Here is a 17,184-nt window from a genome sequence, read left to right as displayed (position 1 = left end):
GGGTCTTTGTAGCATTTATTCTGCCCTCCTCTGGCCTGTTTTCCATTGCTCAGTTGGGAGTAGGAGATCTGCTTGGGAAGTTGGCTGTCATACATCCTAACAAAGTAACTCACCCAGTCAAGCTGGTTCTTGATGATGACACACCTGATGTTCTGGAGCATTGCTTCATCCAGAACACTGACGATGGTCTGGTTGTCATCCTGATGCAGAGCATTTATGAAAATTTTTAATGGTCTTCAGGTGGCAGCTATAGACGTATAGGTTTTAGATCCATAAAGTAGGGTTGGCATGATGACAGTGTTGTAGATGAGGATTTTCATCTCTTGTCAAAGTTCTCTGTTGTTGAAAATACAGGTACAAAGCCAACCAAAGGCAGTTCCTGCTACTTGAGTCAGTGTTGGATCTCGTCATTGATACACACACACAAAATCCACAATTACAATACTTCCTGTGTTATTCCTCTGAGTGTTATTCATAGTCTGCTGTGAGATCGAAGCAAATCCCATATTGGAAGCCATCTAAAAGCAAGTCCAGTTCATAACCCATCATATTCCTGACCAGCTTTTTCAGTTGTCAACAGCTGTGAATATTGCAGACCCCATGTTGTTGCATATTTTGGGTTTTGTTTGGCTCTTCAGCTTAATGAGGGAAATATTTATGGCCCAAAATACAATGTTTGCCAATTTTGAAGGCCAGCGTGAAATAAAAATTAGAATTATATGTATTTTTTGTGTCAAAGAAACAAGATTTTTAATGGTTTTAATTCTGTGCCAATGTAATTTATGTTTCATAAGGACAAATAAACAAAGAAACATGCAAAACAGCCTGTAACAATGTTACATGCAAAACACAAAGCCTCTTTGTTAAAAAATGATGAATCAATTTCATTAAACAAGGATTAATTCAAAACTTCATCTGTACTCAGCTCTTCTCTCTGCAGAGTACAGCTCCAAAGAAATCATAACCTCATCCCCAGTCTGGAGAAAAGCTATTTCTTGCCACTTTGTTTCCATGGCAATGTTGATGAGCTGCTTGGATGTTTGGATGTGTTAGTGGTGTGTGTGTGTGTGTGTGTGTGTGTGTGTGTGTGTGTGTGTGTGTGTGTGTGTGTGTGTGTGTGTGTGGTGTGTGTGTGTGCGTGTGTCAGTTGGGGGGGGGGGGGGGGCTTTGCAAAAGGCCTGGGCATTTTAACAATTCATAAAGTGTTGAAATCAATCTGAGCTAGGGAGATTTATTAAATCTCCCTCCTTGTGTGTGTGAGATGAGCGGGAGAGAGGTGGAAAATAGACGGCGTCAGGGGTAATGCTCATTTTGGCTGACACGAGGGAAAAGCAGCTTTTAAAGCATTTAGCTTTAATTTCATTCAGGAGTGACATAATTGATTTTAATGAGATGTTTATAGAGTGAAGTGCCGGTGTTGCTAAATCATTTGCGAGTGTGCCTGACGGGTTCTTCTGAGGCTCGCGCTGGGGAAACAGAGCGTCACACACACAAACCTCTGCTGCTAGAACTCCTCCAGCAAACCTCTGCTCACACACACCACTGAATACATTTGGCTGCTCCTTTTTAATTAAACGTATATTTAATTCATGAACTACTTTCTTAACTTTACCACCATATTGACCAAAATTCTTCTCGCGGAATATCTTTTTGTCAGTTTATCCTCTTAATATAGTGTGCCAGTCAGGTCTCGGTGAGGTGGCAGTGAACGTAAGCTCACGTCTACAAGCTGGTTTCCAGCAAATCCCGCTGACTTCTCTTCATGGCATCGGAACTGTGATTGATTGACAGGGTGTCACACTGTTATTACGAGGTCCCTCCGGGCCTGATGGTTTATAGCGCACTGGATAGATTTTAACGTGAACATCACAGCTTCTGCCCTCAGCACTAAAAGACATACTTGCTGCCCTACTGTTGGCAGTCACACTACCCCACAAACACGAAACGTCCTATGAATGACAAAATAGATCATTTGGCATTGCATTAGCAAGTTGATCATAAAGATAAAAATTAAAATGATGGTTTCCTCTCCCTCACTCGTTTTGTTGTTGCCCAACCCTCCCTACACCACTAACAATGTCACCTAATGATTGTCACGAGGTCCATCAGTTTACAAAGTTCAGGCTTGGTTTCTGAGCAGCAACAGGTGATGTTGGGGTGTCCTGTGGTTGCCTGACTTCACGCCAGCATTAAATACTTGTGTCACCACCAGTAGAACTGAACATGTGCAAATTCATTTGTGAGGCATGATCCACATTAGATCACACAACTACTTCACATACTTTCTGGTTTATATGTCACACCATAGTATTTGTCGCACATGTTGATTTTGCACAAGGTTTTTACTGGATGCTCTTCTTGATGCAACTCCACATTATGTGGAGAATGGCCAAGGGTGATCTTGAATCAGGAACCTTTTGCCCTGGAAGCAAGCACACTTTGACACAATGGGATTAAAACGGAAGCACGGTGGTTTAGTGGTTACCACTGATACCTCACAGCGAGAAAGTCATGGGATCGTTTTCCACCCTTTCTGTGTGGAGTTTGCATGTTCTCCCTGTGTCTGTGTGGGTTTCCTCCTGCAACCAAAAACATGCCTATCTACTCCTTTCTTTGCCCCTGACCAAGGCAGCATCTCTACATCTGGAGTTGGTCACTGGGTGCCACACTGTGGCTGTCCACTGCTCCTAGTGGTTGAATTGTGTCTAACTCTAATTAGCATGAGTTAAATGCAAAGGACAAATTTCAGTGTATGTACATTGTCCTCCAAATGTTTCGGGCCACTTGGTATTTCACACATTTGAATTTGTTTATGCCATTTCAAAGAGAAAAAGTAAAGCAGGCTTCTCAATATGAATATTTCTTAAATTATCTTCCTTGAACTCAAAGTTAAAGCAAATCTCTACAACTTGATAGAAATTCATTTAAAATATAAAAGCCAAGATGATTGGTTACATAAGTAATTGACCCCTTTGGTATAACACCTTTAAATAATTGGCAGTTTTCTTCAGACAAGTCAGGAGATGGATTCATGAACATTTCATTTGAGAAACTGTGTATGGTGCATGTTTTACATTTTGTATCACCACTTATACAGCTTCATGAATGAAGTGGCATCTTACAAAGAAGACCAGAAAGTTCAGCTACAATTTGCCAGAAGGAACATCTGAGAGGCAAGCCAAGATTTGATGTTTTGGTGAAAGAAAATCCTTCTCTGCTCCACTTCATCAAATGCAAAACATGCACTATGCATCATTTCTCCAATCACAGCTACAGAAGCCTACAACTTCTTCTGGGTTATCTGTATGTCTTGATGGCTTTCCTCACTCTTCTCCTTGCAGTCACTCAGTTTTTGAGAACAGTCTACTCCACACAGATTTACCATAGAATGCCATATTGTTTGTATTCCTACATACTTGATATAATTAAAGTTCAAGACATGTTCACACGCACAGATCAGGTCACAGAGAAGACATACGCAGTGACTTGAAAATGTTCATGTTTCCATCCCCTGAGGATGGAGGAGATCTCCATCTGAAGAAAACTGGCAATAAAAGTGATTATTTACATGTAATATACCAAGGTGGCCCATTACTTATGCAACCCTTTACCTTGACATTTACAGTGGCTTGCAAAAGTATTGAGCCTGTTGGTATTTCACACATTTTAATTTGTTTATGGCATTTCAAATACAAAAACTAAATCAGGTTTCTCAATATAAAAAAAAAATTAAAATTATCTTCCTTAGACTCAAAGTGAAAGTAAATCTCTACAATGTGATATAACTTAATTAAAAATATGAAAGCCAAGATGATGGGTTGCATAAATAATCACCCCCTTTGGTATAATACCTGTAAATAATCAGTTTAATTGTCAGTTTTCTTCATACAAGTCAGGGGATGGATACATGAACATGTCCAAGTCACTAAATATGTCTTTAACTTTATGTACATCTGTTATGAAGAAATACAAACAGTATGGCACTCTATGGTAAATCTGCATGGAGTAGACAGTTCTCAAAAACTGAGTGACTGTCCAAGAAGGAGAAGAGTGAGGAAAGCCACCAAGACACCCAGACAACCCAGAAGAGGTTACAGGCTTCTGTGGCTGTGATTGGAGAAATTGTGCATAGTACATGTTTTGCATTTTGTATCCCCAGTTATACAGCTTCATGGTGAAGTGGTACAGAGGAGGGTTTTATTAAAAAAGACCTGAAAGTTCAGCTACAATTTGCAAGATGATACAAGAAGGTACATCTGAGATGCAAGCCTAGATTTGATGTTTTAATGAAATAATACCAGACATACTGATCAATACTGGTTTACTGGCTACTACTGTTCACCCTGAATGAGGAGTTGTTGAGGAGTTGTACATTCTCATGGCCTGAGGGACAAAGGAGTTTTGCAGTCTGTTGGTCCTGCACTTGGGAAGGAGCAGTCTGTGGCTGAAGAGGCTCCTCTGGTTGCTGTTGACGGTGTGCAGAGGGTGACTGACATCATTCATAATGTCCAGCAGTTTGTCCAGTGTTGTCTGCCACCGTCACCAGAGAGTCCAGCTTCATGCCAACCACAGAGCCAGGTCACCTGATCAGTTTGTCCAGCCTGGATGCCCCCCCAGCACACCACGGTGTAAAAGAGGATACTGGCTACTTCATCCTGAATCTAGAAAATGTCCTTCAGTGAGGCAAAAATTAGCCATTTTTATATGTTCAGTGAAGGCAATGCAAATGTTTTGACATGTGAAAACTGCTTCTGGCAACAGAGTACAAAAAACCTTTAAATCAGAATCAACTTGGTCAGCAAACTGCCAAACCTACCCCAGAAATCATCAAGTAAATTATATATGGTACTAAATTGTCATCCTGCCCTTTAGTGCATTTCTTTTACTTTTTTTTTTTTTTTGGTCCTGATACTGCATGTGATTAAGCTTTACCAAAGGTAGAAGGCAAGAGATGTTTCAGAATTTTTATTCAACATGTACAAAGGTTTAGGCAGTAGGGGTCTGGACTAGCTGTCCCCTTTTGTACAGACACCCTGGTATGAGTCTTGGACAGGTGGTCAGTGAACTCCTGGTACACAGTATATTTTGCAGAGTAAAATATACTCTGCCAGGATAACATTTGGTCCCAGTCCAAATAGAGTTAAATATACTAGTGCTAAATAGTCTGTGGGCTAGGGTGGGTTACCGTGCACCCCCCCAGGACTCATCGCCATTGGTGTTTTTTGATGTTCTAGGGTATATAAAAGAAGACTAAAGATGTTAACAGTGAAAATTTTGGGATGCAATCACCCTTCTGATAGAAATTCTAGAGTAACCCTCAAGAGATTACCCAAAAATGCAAAAATGTGTGTTTTTTAAACCTAACATTGTAGCTTCCTCATACCTTTATTGTTAACAGCAGGAAAAAAAAATGTTGATTTGCCTCAAAACAACAAACTAAATTTAAAAAGCTCATCTACTTAAGACACAGTAGCTGTTTTACAAAATACTGTCTATTCGTTAACTTATAGTTGCAGTTTTGACAAAAATATAACCCAAAAGTTTTTTGGCAGCTACTTGTACCTACAATTTGAGATTTTATTGACTTTAGGTCTTGAGTACAATGTCTTGGGAACAATTTAAGCCATCAATGACTTTCCTGTGATTTATTTTGACACATTTACAGCCAATATGCAAACCACACCCCCATTCTGGTTTTTACAGTAAACTATTATCATACGATTATCATACTCATACTATCATACTCGTATCACAAATAAGCCTATTTAGGTGAATTCTGGTATAAACCTTTTGTTACTGCTGTTCTGATCACTTTATAAATGACAAAACCATTCAAATGAAAAGCATTTATCAACAAATTAAATATGGCTGCCATGTAAATACAGATTATTTATTATATTGACAATAGCTTTTAATAGACAGAGGTTCTGTGTAAGCAAAATCAGATGTTTTACAGCCTGACAATAGAGCATTGTGTTTACATCTCTTACTCTAAACACTATGCTGCCCACAATTAAAGTGAATACAGCTGCATAAAAGGTTACTGAACAAAATGCTATGGTAACTATAAAAAAATTATTATATTATTATTATAATTATTATTATACAGATGTAGTACCACTAATGTGAAAATTTTCACTTTTAACGTCTTTAGTCTTCTTTTATATACCCTAGAGCATCAAAAAACACCAATGGCGATGAGTCCTGGGGGGAGGTGCACGGTAACCCACCCTAGCCCATGGACTAAAATCAACTCCATCACAATGTAAAATTAACTCCACAATGCTGTGAACGACTCTTCTTGGAGTAGAAAAGCTTGATTTGACAAGACGGTAGAGCTGATTTCATTCTATAATAGAGTGTACGAGGTCTGTCCATAAAGTATCGAACCTTTTTATTTTTTTTTTTAAACTATATGGATTTGATTCATATGTTTGATTCAGGAGGAGGAGTGTGGTTTTCGTCCTGGTCGCGGCACACTGGACCAGCTCTACACGCTCCATCGGGTGCTAGAGGGTTCATGGGAGTTTGCCCAGTCCACATGTGTTTTGTGGATCTGGAGAAGGCGTTCGACCGTGTCCCTCGGGGCACCCTGTGGGGGGTGCTCCGGGAGTACGGGGTTTGGAGTCCTTTGCTAAGGGCTATCCGGTCCCTGTACAACTGCAGCAGGAGCTTGGTTCGCATTGCCGGTAGTAAGTCAAACCTGTTTCCAGTGCACGTTGGCATCCGCCAGGGCTGCCCTTTGTCAACGGTTCTGTTCATTATTTTTATGGACAGAATTTCTAGGCACAGCCAGGGTGTAGAGGGGGTCTGGTTTGGGAACCACAGAATCTCGTCTCTGCTGTTTGCGGACGATGTGGTTCTGTTGGCTTCGTCAAATCAGAACCTTCAGCGTGCACTGGGGCGGTTTGCAGCCGAGTGTGAAGCATCCGGGATGAAAATCAGCACCTCCAAATCCGAGGCCATGGTTCTCGACCGGAAAAAGGTGCTTTGCCCTCTTCAGGTCAGTGGAGTGTCCTTGCCTCAAGTGGAGGAGTTTAAGTATCTCGGGGTCTTGTTCACGAGTGAGGGACGGATGGAGCGTGAGATCAATAGACGGATTGATGCGGCATCTGCAGTGATGCGGTCGCTGTATCGGACCGTCGTGGTGAAGAGAGAGCTGAGTAGGGCGGCAAAGCTCGCGATTTACCGATCGATCTACATTCCGATCCTCACCTATGGTCATGAGATTTGGCTCATGACCAAAAGAATGAGATCGCGAGTACAAGCGGCCAAGATGAGTTTCCTCTGCAGGGTGGCTGGGCGCTCCCTTAGAGATAGGGTGAGGAGCTCGGTCACTCGGGAGGAGCTCGGAGTCCAGCCGCTGCTCCTCCATGTCGAAAGGAGTCAGTTGAGGTGGCTCGGGCATCTTTTCTGGATGCCCCCTGGACGCCTCACTGGAGAGGTGTTCCGGGCACGTCCCGTTGGGAGGAGGCCCCGGGGAAGACCCAGGACACGCTGGAGGGACTAAATCTCTCAGCTGGCTTGGGAACGCCTTGGGGTTCCCACAGAGGAGCTGGGGGAGGTGTGTGTGTTGATCGGGAGGTCTGGGCGGCTTTGCTTGAGCTGTTGCCCCCGCGACCTGACTCCGGATAAAGCTGAAGAAAATGGATGGATGGATGGATGGACATATTATAGTTTGGGAGTTTACTGCACATGGTACAACACTTATGGTCTTACATAAATGGTTATTTTGGGAGTAATTTCAGTCCAACCTTTTAAAAAAATGGTACCAGTTTGTTCCCCATGTGATGAGGATTCAGAATATATATCTATATATAGTTTTTAGGGCTACATATTATAGTTTGGGAGTTTATCCCAGACAGACAGACAGACATAGCCCTTTGTGTATATAGATGCTGCACTGTCATCGACTTTCTAAAGATTTTCACACAGTTCACATGCCCATTTTGCATTGACAGTTTTGTCTCAACAAATGAACACATGATTCACAGCATGAATCAGTGTGGCCTTGGGACATTTTGTGGTAACTTGTGCAGCCATGGTCCTCTGATAGCACTTTAGTCAAAGTGGATAGCATGCACCGCGGCTGGACAGTACCCAGAAGTGCAAAGTGATAGTGAAGGTGGGTCGACCCCTCAAAACACACTTCACAGCCTTCAGGTGATGCCCACACTGCAATGAATTCAAACTCCTTTTACTTCAACACCTCTTTCCAACACAGATTATTAATACCTCACACTCCTACAGACACACTCATGCTCGTCTGCGTTGCCACAAGGCAAGATGACTGGCTGGAATCGATAGAGAAACATTACCGGATATCCCCATAGCTCTGCACATGCATGCATGCACGTAGACACACGCACACACACATGCCCACACATGCCATATTACTGGCCAACTAGCATCTGAAATCACAACCTTTGGATCCTCGATCAGAGATGAAAAGATGACAGGTCGGGAGTGATTTTTTCCCTGCAGGACGATGCTTTTCCAAGCACCCGAGGGCACAATTTCCATGCAACAACTTTGGAGAGTTGTTTTGATTGCTTTTCAATCAAGCGAGACAAACACTAATTAGATTTTTTTTCCCTTTTTCTGGTGGGACTGTGGAATTATAGGCTGTTTTTTTTTTTTCCCCCTGGAGCGTGGATGACTGGCACTTCTGTGATAGCTTCTGTGACACTCCTGTGTTTTGTCTGTTGACTGCTGATATCACGATACAGAGTAATTTACAGGGCGAAACAGTAAAGCGGGAGAGCCAAACAGGCTTGGGGTTAGATGATAGGCTTGATTTCTATGTGCAATGACCAATGATAATTTGTCACAAAATACACAACATGGAGGAGTTCTGTAGAAATGAAGCAGTGGATTTATTATAAATCGGGTCTGATAAACTGAGCAACAACTGAGCATTGGAGAGGTCAACGTCTACAGATAAAAAAAAAAAACATTTCAAGACTTTGTCTGCATTTTAAAAATTTTGCTGTTTTATCACATAATCTATAGGGTGTCCCAAAAAATATACAACATTTAAAACACTTGGTTTGACCCTCAAATGCTAGAAACTTAATGTCTTATGTTTCTTTTTACTTGCAGAGACACTGAAGTTTATGTTGATGCCAAGTAAGATTCAGGAAAATGCCAAGATTAATCATACTACAGCGAACAAAAATTAGAGTTTTGGCACCAGACCAAGAGTGTCAAACAGGTGCAGCGACTTTATGCTAGACTGACAAAATGCAGGGCCAATATTGACATTGGTATGAAAAACTTCAATCTTTCAGCTTTCTATCCAGCCATAAATTTATTTCCTAGACATATGATTTGACCATTTTCTTTGCTGATAAAATGTTGCGTATTTTTTTGGGACACCAGATATACATTAAACATATTTATTCATCAAGAATTGTTTAAAATTATTTTTAACTTTAGTCTGACAAAAAAAAAAGTGTACGAGGTCTACTAGAAAAGTATCCGACCTTATTATTTTTTTCAAAAACCATATGGATTTGAATCACGTGTGATTACATCAGACATGCTTGAACCCTCGTGGGCATGCGAGAGTTTTTTCACGCCTGTCGGTTACGTCATTCGCCTGTGGGCAGTCGCCCACCCTCTCGTCGATTTTTTCATTGTTTAGGAATGGCTCAGAGACTGCTGCTTTGTTTGATCAAATTTTTTTCAAAACTGTAAGGCACAACTGAGTGGACACCATTCGATAAATTAAGCTGGTTTTCGGTAAAAATTTTAACGGCTGATGAGAGATTTTGGTCTGGTATTGTCGCCGTAAGGACGGCCCACGGCACCTGACGGCGATCTGCGCTTCGAGGCGGCAGCGTCTCGCCATTTCAAGTTGAAAACTTCCACATTTCAGGCTCTGTTGACCCAGTAAGTCATCAGAGAACAGAGAACTTTCAGAAGAAGTCGGCATGAGGAGTTTATTCGGACATTCCATTGTTAACGGACATTTTGTAATGAAAGAACGTGCGGGCAGAGTCGCATGTCGGGCCGGACCCAACCGTGGGGGGTCGCGACAGGAAAAACACCTCCGTTGGAAACCTTAACGGACAAGTTGGAACATGCCCAAGCTGTTAAACAATTTCTCAGTTACTCGTTGAAAGCCATCAAAAGCCGCCTGAATTTTACAAATGGTTTTCAACACGGAGGTGTTTTTCCTGTCGCGGCGCACACAGATTCACCAAGTCGTCACGGAAACGACTCGGCGAATTTGCGCGCACGTCTTTCTTTACAAAATGTCCTTAAACAGTGGAATGTTCGCATAAAGTCCTCATGCCGGCCTCTTCTGAATCTTCTCTGTTCTCTCACGACGTCCTGGGTGAATTAAGCCTTAAATTAGGATGATTTCAGCTTGATACAGGCCGACGACGGCGCCTGGAAGCGCTGCCGGATGTCCCGCTCCATGGGAAGTCCTTAAAGCGACAGAAACACCCCATAATCGCTCATCAGCCATTAAACTTTTCACCGAAAACCAGCTGAATTTCTCGAATAGTGTCCACTCAGATATTCCTCACAGGTCCAGAAAAAGTTTCATAAAGCGCCGTCTCGAGCAGCGTGTGAAACAAAGGAATTCAGCCGAGAGGGCGGGACCACATCTCACTCAAGGCCTGCCCACAGGGAAATGACATCACCGACACGCGTGAAAAAACTCACACATGCGCACGAGGGTTCAAGCATGATTGGTGTAATCGCATGTCAATCAAATCCATATAGTTTTTTGTTTTTTTTTATAAAACTGCCGGTTAGTTATAAGATACCTCGTATATGCAGGGGAATATATCCCAGGATTATGATCCTACTTTTGGTAAAATAAATTATAGGTAAATTATAGTTAGAATAATTTGGGGCAGAGTCACAATAGTTTCCCATCACCACCCATCTTTTTTTTAATTTATGTGTTCATTTTTGTGGGTTTGGACTTACCAGTCTGATTTTCACAAAATTTGGAAAACATGGCCTATTCTGGGATTATAAATGTTGTTGTGATGTAGATTTGTGGGCCAGAAGAGGTACTCTTTAAAGGGTTTCACCAAATCTCCTGAAAAAGTTTTTTTTTTTTTTTTTTTTTTTTTTACAATTGGAATATCATGACCTTTTGGGGGTGAAGATAAAAGGCAGTCATATAATATAGATACAGATTCTTTGTAACCAGTACAACAAAAGGGAACGTAATTTAAACCTGAGTAAACCACGCACAGAGTTGAAAGGTCTGGGAAACAAAAGACAAATAAACATAACATTTAACCAAATGAAAGTGATACATCCAGAATGCAAATTTAAAAAGAAAAATATATATAAGACCGCAGTAGCAAGAAAGAGATTGCACATAAAAAAGAGAAAAGTATGTACAAAACTGTGGATATTGTTAAGCAAATATTGCACTCATTTCTAGTGTTGCATATGACATGGATATATGGTTCCAGTGGCATTCATAGCTAAAACATCAGTTGGATAGAAATTGTTAAATATTTATTTTTACATGCAAGCTTGTTCACGATATAAAAATAAAGATAAATTCCCAATAAATTGAGTTTAGGTGTATGTCCAAGGGCAAAGGAGGCTGCAGCTCCACCCAACAATAGGGTGGTCAAATTTTTCTAATTTAATACTCTGACCCCCTGAATAGGTTCAAATTGATGAAAAAGCATTCTGTGTAAAAATTTGTTTGTATAAATTAATTTTTAGAGGTACCTCAGAAGCTTAGAAATTTTGCTATTTTCTGTTACATAATGCTATACAAACTAAAGCTTCCCCAACCCATCCTAAACAACATATCAAAATTCCTGAGGAATCCTCCTGGTGCTCACTTAGAAATTCAAGATGGCCTCCACTGCTGATTTTCAAGCTTTCGTTAGTACGGCATTATTTGGCATGAAAGTAGTAACATTTCAAAGCTTTCATGCTACCTCTAAATTTTTTTTTATATAAACACAATTTTACACAACATGTTTTCTCTTCAACTGGAACCAACTGGATTCCTTGAATTCCAATTCATGGGGTCAGAGTATTAAATTTCAAAACTTTGCAAAATAACGACCACCCTACCCAAGAAAAAATAAAAAATGAGAAAATAGAAAGAAAGGATGAAAAAAGAGGAAAAGGAATAATCTAGGACATACACCTCCCCTGTGGGTGGGATAGGTCTCAAAGCCAAACATTCAGTCCCCCACCACCCACTTTGAAAATGTCTGACTACAGTCCTGCGTATAATTCAACTGCTGCCACGATAAACTGTATTAACTTGAGAAAATGTAATGTGATTGACAAGTCTGTTCTTTTTTTTCCTCCTTTATATGTTTTGTTTCTTCAATATTTCAAACCCACTCACCGAAGAGTCAGAAGCATGTTTGTGTAACCCTGAAGACATTTTAACCTGTTTTGCCCCACTGGCAACAATTGTTGCCGAAGTGTATCACTGTCATTTTCTACTCACAATAAAAAATCTCAAAGGTACTAAATGCAACTTTTTCCACTCATTAAAAAAAAAAAAAAAAAAAAAAAGAGCATAAACGGGTTAATATTGTTCTCATTTTTGGCACTCACCTTGTGGTTATACAGCTTTTTGAATCATAGTGTTATTCCGACAAAGTCTTAGGGCATAAGACATTGAAAGTGAGCTTCCACAGTGAAGAAAAACACTCACAGCCTGTTTCTTTGACATCATGTACATCTGTAAGCAGACTGTATTTACACAGGCAAACACACAAAGCACTTGACAATGATCAGTCACACTGCTGTGTCTGTGTCTGTGTGTGTGTGAGAGAGAGCAAAAGACAGAGACTGAACAGTTTAGAGATTAAGCTCCTTGCACATTGGGTTTGAACCTGTGGCCCTCTGGTCACAGACCTGTCTGTAACCTCCAGACCACCACTTCGTCTGACATGCCTGTCTTTGATTCAGCCATCACAGCACTGGTAGTACTGCGATTGGGAACAGGGCCTGTGCTGATGTGCTTTGTGCTGTGCTCCATTTTAATGCCATGTGTTTCCCCTCTGTCTGGGCTTGCAGACGGACGCCGCGCTGATGTACGATGCCGTGCACGTGGTGGCCGTGGCTGTGCAGCAGTCTCAGCAGATCACTGTCAGCTCATTACAGTGCAACCGACACAAGCCCTGGCGCTTTGGGAACCGCTTCATGGCCCTCATCAAAGAGGTAGATGCTCTCCTACCTGCACACACACCACCTTCACACAAACACAGGCTCTGCTCAAGGCAGATGGAGAGGGAATGTAAATAAATCTGTCAAGGAGAGGGGGGCGCATGAATAAACACAAATTATTTATATGGAAATCATTTTTCCAGTCTTAACATGATGTTGAGCCTTCAGTCTGAATTTCAGTATTAATCATCCATGCAGAAAAAAAAACAACAACAACAACATCACACTATTTATTTATTTATTGTAATTGCCTCAGTATTTGCTGCATTTATAAAATGGGCCTGCTAATCCAGAGCCTTCTGAAATCCTGAGGATGAGGCAAACTATTTAACACTCCCAAACCCCATCTTCCAATTTGGTCTGCAGTGATCATAGAATTAAACAGAGTGAAGGGCTGGTGTGCAATGGATTTGGGAAAATTTGAATGAAGTGTTTGGATTTTGAGATCTTTCCTTTTTTGTCCCAGCAGCATTGACTCCATCCAATGCTACTGGAAAAAACGTGGTTGAAGCCTATCGAAATCTGGGCAGCATTTCAAATAGTGTTATTTGACCAAATGACGGCAGACATGATTAGATCTTTTCGAAACAGAGATTTTCAAATCCTACATCAAAAAAGTAGAGCTTTGATGAATATGAACTGTTGACATTATTGATGATGACTCGCTTGGCGGCTTTCGATTACCTTCCAAAATTTGCAATTTGAAGTAACAACAATATCGAACTTTGGCACTCAATGTTTTTGGAGGATCCTTGGGTACTATGAGTATGACTTTGTGTCAAATGAGCCATTACACAGGGAGACTCAGATCAGTAATCTGTCATTGCAAGTTTCCAACACAGCTTTTCATCTTTCTGCCCAGTGCTCATGTTCTCCAAATAAAAGTTTCCCTCTCCTGGTCCTATTTGTCTCTGAGCTACTCAGAGCAAGTCAGCAAGTTAAGTCAGGTGTATTTACCCAATCAGCAACTGGCTGAACAGTGGAATACAAATGTGATTTGTTTTGTGTCTATTTTCTATCTATCCATGAAGCCAGAGGACACACACCAATTAGCTAAACTGCAGGATTGTCTTACAGACATAAAGACATGGATGACCTCTAATTTCCTGCTTTTAAACTCAGATAAAATTGAAGTTATTGTACTTGGCCCCAAAAATCTTAAATCACAAATCATTACCCTGACCTGCAGTAATACTGTGAGAAATCTTGGAGTCATTTTTGATCAGGATGTCATTCAATGCGCATATTAAACAAATATGTAGGACTGCTTTTTTGCATTTGCGCAATATCTCTAAAATTAGAAAGGTCTTGTCTCAGAGTGATGCTGAAAAACTAATTCATGCATTTATTTCCTCTAGGCTGGACTATTGTAATTCATTATTATCAGGTTGTCCTAAAAGTTCCCTGAAAAGCCTTCAGTTAATTCAAAATGCTGCAGCTAGAGTACTGACAGGGACTAGAAGGAGAGAGCATATCTCACCCATATTGGCCTCTCTTCATTGGCTTCCTGTTAATTCTAGAATAGAATTTAAAATTCTTCTTCTTACTTATAAGGTTTTGAATAATCAGGTCCCATCTTATCTTAGGGACCTCATAGTACCGTATCACCCCAATAGAACGCTTCGCTCTCAGACTGCAAGCTTACTTGTAGTTGCTAGGGTTTTTAAGAGTAGAATGGGAGGCAGAGCCTTCAGCTTTCAGGCTCCTCTCCTCTGGAACCAGCTCCCAATTCGGATCAGGGAGACAGACACCCTCTCTACTTTTAAGATTAGGCTTAAAACTTTCCTTTTTACTAAAGCTTATAGTTAGGGCTGGATCAGGTGACCCTGAACCATCCCTTAGTTATGCTGCTATAGACTTAGACTGCTGGGGGGTTCCCATGATGCACTGAGTGTTTCTTTCTCTTTTTGCTCTGTATGCACCACTCTGAATTTAATCATTAGTGATTGATCTCTGCTCTCTTCCACAGCATGTCTTTTTCCTGGTTCTCTCCCTCAGCCCCAACCAGTCCCAGCAGAAGACTGCCCCTCCCTGAGCCTGGTTCTGCTGGAGGTTTCTTCCTGTTAAAAGGGAGTTTTTCCTTCCCACTGTTGCCAAGTGCTTGCTCACAGGGGGTCGTTTTGACTGTTGGGGTTTTTCCGTAATTATTGTATGGCTTTGCCTTACAATATAAAGCGCCTTGGGGCAACTGTTTGTTGTGATTTGGCGCTATATAAATAAAATTGATTTGATTTGATTTGATTTATTTTGAGAAGGGAGAAATGCCAAAAAATGCAATACTTTGGGCCCTAGGATGAGAACTGGGAAAGACTAAATGACTTGACCAATTGCACTCATATGGGTGTGTTGGTCCAAAAATGAGGTGTGTCCAGGCACAAAGCTGGAAGATTCAAAATAAATAAAACCTTGTGCACCCAACCCTTACTTTTTAAAGTAATTAATGATGTATGCTGTACAATCATTCAACCCTGCCAAAAGAACAAGTTGAAGACATCATTAAAAGCCCAAAATTACCATGACATTCATTCCCAAGATGAAAACAACCGAGCACTGACACGCATATATAGTAAGTCTCTTCAGCTGATCCCTTGTTTTCACTTGGGGTTGCCACAGCAGAACAAAGGTGTGTGTGCATATTGATTTGACACAAGTTTTTTTTTTTTTTTTGCCAGATACCCTTCCTGACGCAACTGTACATTATTTGGAGAAACGTGGCAGGAATGGGGTTTGAACCAGGCACCTTCTGTAATGAAACCAACCACACTAACCACAACCCCTGCCTCCCCACAAATATTTTGTGGCTGTGATTGGAGAAATTCTGCACAGTGAAAATGTTGCATTTTGCATCACCACTCTTAGTTTCATAGGTGAGTAGAGTGGAGAAGGATTTTCTTTCACAAAAACAGATCAAATCTAGGCTTGCATCTCACATGTACCTTCTGGCAATTTGTAGCTAAACTTTCAGGTCTTCTTTTTAAGAAAATCCTCCTCTATATAACAGTTCATCATGAAGGTGGACAACTGGTGATACAGAATGCAAAGCTTGCACTGTGCACAATTTCTCCAATCGTAGCCACATAAACCTATAACTTGTTTGGGGTTATCTGGGTATCTTGGTGGCTTTCCTCACTCTTCTCCTTATTGCACACTCAGTTTTTAAGAACGGTCTACTCCATGCAGATGTACATAGAGTGCCATACTGTTTGTATTTCTTCACAATTGGTATAAATAAAGTCCAAGACATCATCAGTGGCAGCTTCACCATCACAGAGCCTCACCCACAACTACAACCCCAATTCCAATGAAGCTGGGATGTTGTGTAAAATGTAAATAAAAACAGAATAGAATGATTTGCAAATCCTCTTCAACCTATATTTAATTGAATACACCACAAAGACAAGATATTTAATCTTCAAACTGATAAACTTTATTGTTTTTGTGCAAATATTTGCTCATTTTGAAATGGATGCCAGCAACACGTTTCAAAAAAGCTGGGACAGGGGTATGTTTACCACTGTGTTACATCACCTTTCCTTCTAACAACACTCAATAAGTGTTTGGGAACTGAGGACACAAATTTTTGAAGCTTTGTAGGTGGAATTCTTTCCCATTCTTGCTTGATGTCTCTGTTGTCATAATTTGCGCTTCATAATGTGCCACACATTTTCAATGGGCGACATGTCTGCGCTGCAGGCAGGCCAATCTAGTACATTTGCTACTTTTACTTTTACGTTTACTATGAAGCCACGCTGTTGTAACACATGCAGAATGTGGCTTGGCATTGTCTTGCTGAAATAAGCAGAGATGTCCCTGAAAAAGACGTTGCTTGGATGGCAGCATGTGTTGCTCCAAAACCTGGATGTACCTTTCAGGATTGATGGCACCATCACAGATGTTTAAGTTGTCCATACCCTGGGCACTAACACACCCCATACCATCACATATGCTGGATTTACAATTTAGTGCTGGTAATAATCTGGATGGTCTTTTTCCTCATGACGT

The 17,184-nt window shown here is 40.9% G+C and overlaps 1 protein-coding gene across 5 annotated transcripts in view; it reads left to right on the top strand.

The window, feature by feature from the left end:
* LOC117513713 (glutamate receptor ionotropic, kainate 2) overlaps positions 1-17,184 on the top strand; it is a 1,177,061-nt gene that overhangs the window by 650,844 nt on the left and 509,033 nt on the right. For all 5 annotated transcript variants that reach the window (XM_034173955.1, XM_034173957.1, XM_034173956.1 and 2 more), the window contains exon 8: positions 13,033-13,176. In XM_034173955.1, the coding sequence (XP_034029846.1) occupies positions 13,033-13,176 (144 nt within the window). The remainder of the gene's footprint in view (positions 1-13,032; positions 13,177-17,184) is intronic.

The sequence above is a fragment of the Thalassophryne amazonica genome, chromosome 7 (genome assembly GCF_902500255.1).
Source record: "Thalassophryne amazonica chromosome 7, fThaAma1.1, whole genome shotgun sequence".
Classification (NCBI taxonomy): Eukaryota; Metazoa; Chordata; class Actinopteri; order Batrachoidiformes; family Batrachoididae; genus Thalassophryne; species Thalassophryne amazonica.
The sequence above is the reverse complement of the archived record's forward strand: the minus strand, read 5'-3'. Positions and strand labels throughout refer to the sequence as shown.